The 6076-nt window shown below is 42.3% G+C and overlaps 1 protein-coding gene across 1 annotated transcript; it reads left to right on the top strand.

Annotated features, from left to right (window-relative positions):
* The first annotated feature begins 1661 nt into the window (after positions 1-1661).
* On the top strand, positions 1662-2650 carry LOC102907544 (vomeronasal type-1 receptor 4-like). Its single transcript, XM_006998696.3, has one exon. It carries the CDS (start codon positions 1754-1756, stop codon positions 2648-2650), a length of 897 nt encoding a protein of 298 aa, XP_006998758.2. The 5' UTR covers positions 1662-1753.
* Positions 2651-6076: the final 3426 nt, after the last annotated feature.

Raw genomic sequence — 6076 nt, forward strand, 5'->3', positions numbered from 1 at the left:
GTCATCTCATTATAAAGGCAATAACTGAGTCTGTATTGAATGGCCATTGGTATAATAATTGGTTTGAAGCATCCCCTTTTTGAACTAGGGAGGGCAATATGGAAAGGAAGTTATAATATAAGTCTTGGACAATGACAACCAGGACCCAACGTGTAATGGATTGTATCTCCTGGATAGTGCATGGGAAAGAGGCGAGTCTGAGTGTCTGGTAGTTCCTAAGGTCTCATCTCATTTCCCTACTCTGTTTAAACTTCTTCAGATCATAGGCTTCACGGCCAATTCTGCCCCAGTTCTTGACTGATACGTGACTGTCCCTCAGTTCTTGATTGACAGCTGACTGTCCCTGCATGACTCCTGAATGTGAGGGGCAATGTTGTCCTCCTTGGGGCTGCATGAGTTAGCATGGTGCTGATACACAAATACTATGTGCTGAGAGTTTTCTGCCATGCTGCTACACGGATGGACTGTGTAACACACTGCCTTCTATCCTACCATTTCCACGCTAGACTAATGACTGGTGCATGATTACCCCAAACACAGTTTCAATTGAGACACTAAACATTTCCCCAGTATCCATTCATCAGATATTGTCTTTTCCCTTCACATTTCTTCTGGCATATTTGGCCTTTTTTGCTTTGTAGTATGTAAGATTTCATCACATGGGATGCCCACACCTCTGTAATAACCCTGATCCAAGTCTAGACACAAGCATGTATGTCTATGTACTGTCACTTTTCATAAGATCCAAGTCTTAATATGATGAAGGTTTTCACTTGAACCATCATTGAAATAAGTATTGTGTTCTTAATAAATTTTTCTTACCTAAGACATTCATGACCATTGAGCGCCATCAAAGTCCTAATTTTTAGTTTGTATTAAGTGACTTCCTGAAGAGAATCACTTCTCAGCTAGCACTCTGGAATACATTTTTTGTGGAGATTTTAAAGACAAAGATCCCAGAAAACCTCCATCCTTGTTGGTAATTGCCCGGGGAAAGTAAAGCAAAGAAGCAGTTTAATAGAAGCCAAAAACATGTTGTTATTAGGGACATTTTGACCCCTAGTTTCTAAAATTGGGTTGATATTTTACCACAGGACTTTTGCAGAAAGGGTTAGAAAAGGAGAGTGAGTTTCAGGTAAAACCAGAGGTAGCTCCAGCTATGACAAAATGGAGGAACCTTTGCTATATAAAAGACCATAAATATATTCTAAATGGTGTTATAAATTTCTCATTACTTATCTGTAAATTTTAGATAAGACATACCTTAAGAATTGATATATTTAAGGTTTGTACTCCTTTTGTGAAGTTGTCTTCATTTATACCATTACTAGAAAATACCATTATTTTTCTGGAATTGTATTTGTATATTCAGGCTCTCAATTTTCATTCTTTCTTATAGGCCAACATCACATCATCCTGAGTGCTTCACTTTCTATGAAACTTGAAGACTGTCCTTGCATCAATATGCACATTCTGAGGTATTCAGCAATCTCACACTAAGATAAATTGAAGGTAACTACTCCTGCCAAAATTTGGGGAGTGAGGTCTTTTTATGTGGTCTAGGCTGGTCTTGAACTCCTGAGCTTCCAGAACTCTCTGCTTCAACCTCTCAGTTGTTCCATCCTCTCAGGGTTAAATGTGTGCTCTTTCACTCTAAGAAACAATCATTTGCTTTTGTTCTTTTTGACCAGAGAAATCTCATGGCTATAATCTAAAGTATATGGTACTGAATCACAGACTGGACTTCTAGATTATGCCCTTCAGAATCCTTTTCTTATTACAAACTACAGTTGGACTTCTGGGAAATATCTCTTTCATGTTCTACTATCTAGTCCTTTACTACAAAGAATGCACATTAAAGCCCACAGACTTTATTCTTATGAACTTAATGACAGCCAATGCCTTGTTTGTTCTCTCTGAAGGAGTGCCCAACACAGTGGCAGCTTTTGGGCTCAAGCAGTTTTTGAATGATTTTGGATGCAGGCTCCTAATATATATGCATGGATTTAGCAGGAGTGTGTCCATTGGAACCACCTGCCTCTTGAGTGTCTTCCAGGCCATCACCATCAGTCCCAGGGAATCCTGTTGGAAGGATCAAAAAGTCAAACCTGTAAAATTCATTGGCTGCTACATTTCCCTCATCTGGGTCTTGTACATGTTGATAAATTTCGTTTTCTTTGTGTACACATATATTGGAAATAATAGCAAAAATGTGACAATAAATCGAGATTTTGGATACTGCTTCATTGTGGGGCGCAGTGAAATCAGTAGCTCACTCTATGCAGCATTGGTGGTGTATCCTGAAATCTTCTTTTCAGTGCTCATAGCCTGGTCCAGCAGCTGCATGATTGTCATTCTGTACAGACACAAGAAGAGGATTCAACACATCCGCAGCACTCATGGTTCCAGCAGAGCATACCCTGAGTCCAGAGCCACTAAGAACATCCTGATCCTGGTGTCTAACTTTCTGGCTTTTTATACTCTCTCTTCCATCTTAAGAGGCTGCATTGCTCGTTCCTATAATAACAGTTGGTGGCTGGTGAACATCACTCGCCTCACTTCTCTGTGTTTTCCCTGTTTTGGACCCTTTGTTATTATGAATCATTACTCCATTGTATCCAGGCTTAATTTGGTCTGGATAAAAAAATAAAAATTTCTCAATTTTATTTTAAGTGTGTCAACAATATTTTAGTATGTGATATCCAGTGGTTTAATCATCAATCACCATCAAAAGTTTAATAAAAATGTTAAAGACTGCCCCTGTTGCAGGACTCCCACCAACACTCTTCATTGGACCCTACAATCTATAAAATCCACTCACTCCCCCAAACACACCCATCACCCTGGATCCTCAGCAGCTCTCTAAGATACAGAATCTACCAGCTTTGACTTGAGCAAGAGATGAGTGACTCTTCTACCAGCCAATGAGTCTTGTCTGTAGGACCTAGGCCCTGGGGAACAACCTGTGCTCCACTACCACCACCCATTGCTATCCCATTTGTAGGCCAGCAGGGAAGAATCCTGTGGGCATGCGTCCTCACCAGCATTCCCCATCATATCCTGCAATCCACAAGACCCAATCCCTCCCCAAACTCACCCATTATCTTTTGACCTCAGTGACTCCCTGAGACACAGAATGCACCAGCTCCAATTGAACCAAGAACTCTGGTTGGACTAAAAATGCCAATTGGTACAAGAGTGGACCCCTGAGACATGGACATAGCCAGGACAGAGAAGACCAAGAGCAGTTCCTTCAGACTCAGACACCTCTTGCACTGAGTAGATGAAGAGATGGGTAGGCATCAAGGCAAAAAATACACACAACAACATAAAGAGCACTATGGTACCACTAGAACCTAGTGGTTCTACAACAGCAAGACCTGAACATCACGATGTAGAAGAAACAAAAGAAACTGACTTTAAAAAATAACTTTATGAAGATGATAGAGGACTTTAAGGAGGAAATAGAAAATTCTCTTAAAGAAATTGAGGAAAAGGCAACTCTCCCTCAGCTCCTCTGAGGCCAATTCCTCAGTCTTATTCCCAAACTACAGCAGACCGTCTACTGGGGCATCGATTTTCCCCTGTATCCCATTTCCAGTTGGTCACACAGATCTTCTGCTCCTAACTTCCCTCTCCTTTTTCAGGTACTTTATCCCATCCCCCAACTGTAGCAGACATTCCATGGGAACCCACAAGTCACTCTGACTACTGAAACAATTAACCTGACCGTAGATCTTAAACTATCCCTCCTTGCCTCCAAAACTCTCAGTTTCATCCAAATTTCTGCAGCAGATCAACTGGAGAGGCCTCCTGTCTCCTATTGATCCCTTCTCAAGTAGATTACACAGATCTTATGCTCCCAACTCCATCTACAAACTCATTGCTCTACCCATCCCCAACTTCAGCAAGCACTCCCTGGGACCCCACAAGACACTTAAGACATGAAAATAGGTAGGCTAACTTCAGATCTTCACCTTTACCTCAGCTCTTCCAAAGCAAAGTCCCCAGTCATTACCAGATATGTAACAGACCACTGATGACACCCACTTGCTTCCCACCAGCCCTAGAGTGGATCACACAGATTTACATCTACAAAATTCCCTTCCCACACTCAATGTTAGCTCATCCCCAAACTCCAGGTCAAGACAATTTTAACACAGAAAGCTAAAAGACATTTAAAGAAGAATTAATCCCAACATTCTTCAAATTATTCACAAAAACAAAGTATCAAAATACTGCCCAATTTCATTTTATTTTTTTTAATTTATTTTACAACACCACTCAGTTCAACATAATAGCCACAGATTCCCCCGTTCTCCCCCTCTCATCCCCCTCCCCCTCCCCCCAGCCCACCCCCCATTCCTACCTCCTCCAGATCAAGGTCTCCCCCGAGGACCTGGATCGACCTGGTAGACTCAGTCGAGACAGGTCCAGTCCCCCCTCCCAGACCGAGCCAAGCGTCCCTGCATAAGTCCTAGGATTCAAACAGCCAACTCATGCAATGAGCTCAGGACCCGGCACCAACGCACAGCTGCCTCCCAAACATATCAAGCCAAATGACTGTCTCACGCATTCAGGGGGCCTGATCCAGTTGGGGGCCCCTCAGCCTTTAGTTCATAGATCATTTGGTTATTCGTCCCTGTGCTTTATCCAACCTTGGCTTCAGCAATTCTTGCTCATATAAACCCTCTTCTTTCTCACTAATTAGACTCCCAGTGCTCCACCAGGCGCCCAGCCATGGATGTCTGCATCCAGATTCCTCAGTCCTTGGATGGGGTTTATGGCACAACTATCAGGGTGTCTGGCCATCCCATCACCAGAGTTGGTCAGTTCCTGCCGTCTCTCGACCATTGCCAGCAGTCATTTGCGGGGGTATCTTTGTGGATCTCCGTGGGCCTCCCTAGCTCTCTGCTTCCTCCCCTTGTCATGTGGTCTTCATTTACCATGGTCTCCTATTCCTTGTTCTCCCTGTCTTTTCTTGATCTAGTTAGGATCTCCCACTCTCTTTCCCTCAACCATTGCTCTTCATTGTTCCCACTCATGACCAGGCTGTTCTTGTAGATCTCATCCATTTCTCCGTGTCTTTTTTGGGGTCCCGTTTTCCAGGTAGCCTCACTGGTGATGTGAGTAGCAGTCCAGTCATCCTTGTTCTACATGTAGCATCTTCCTATGAGTGAGTACATACCATATTTCTCTTTCTGAGTCTGGGTTACCTCACTCAGGATGATTTTTTTCTAGATCCATCCATTTGCCTGCAAACCTCATGATGTCATTGTTTTTCTCTGCTGAGTAGTATTCCATTGTGTATATGTGCCACAATTTATTTATCCATTCTTCAGTTGAAGGGCATCTAGGTTGTTTCCAGGTTTTGGTTATTACAAACAATGCTGATATGAACATAGATGAGCAAGTGCTCTTGTGGTATGATTGAGCATTTCTTGGGTATATGCCCAGGAGTGGTATAGCTGGATCTTGGGGGAGATTGATTCTCAATTTTCTGAGAAAGCGCCATATTGATTTCCAAAGTGGTTGTACAAGCTTGCATTCCCACCAGCAGTGGAGGAGAGTTCCCCTACTTCCACATCCTCTCCAGCATAAAGTGTCTTCAGTGTTTTTGATCTTAGCCACTCTGACAGACATAAGGTGGTATCTCAGAGTTGTTTTTATTTGCATTTCCCTGATGATTAGGGATGTTGAGCAATTCCTTAAATGTCTTTCAGCCATTTGGGTTTCCTCTGTTGAGAATTCTCTGTTTAGTTCTAAAGCCCATTTCTCAATTGGACTGTTGGTCGTTTTGATGTCTAATTTCTTGAGTTCCTTATATATTCTGGATATCAGTCCTCTGTCAGATGTGGGGTTGGTGAAGATCTTTTCCCATTCTGTAGGCTGTCGCTTTGCCTTGTTGACCGTATCCTTTGCTCTATAAAAGCTTCTCAGTTTCAAGAGGTCCCATTGATTGATTGTTTGTCTCAGTGTTTGCACTACTGCTGTTATATTTAGGAAGTGATCTCCTGTAGATGTAACCAATCGTATTATTAAAATAAGAAACACAGAGCCAAGGTAAAAGAGAAAA

Source organism: Peromyscus maniculatus, chromosome 1, assembly GCF_049852395.1.
Source record: "Peromyscus maniculatus bairdii isolate BWxNUB_F1_BW_parent chromosome 1, HU_Pman_BW_mat_3.1, whole genome shotgun sequence".
Taxonomy (NCBI): domain Eukaryota; kingdom Metazoa; phylum Chordata; class Mammalia; order Rodentia; family Cricetidae; genus Peromyscus; species Peromyscus maniculatus.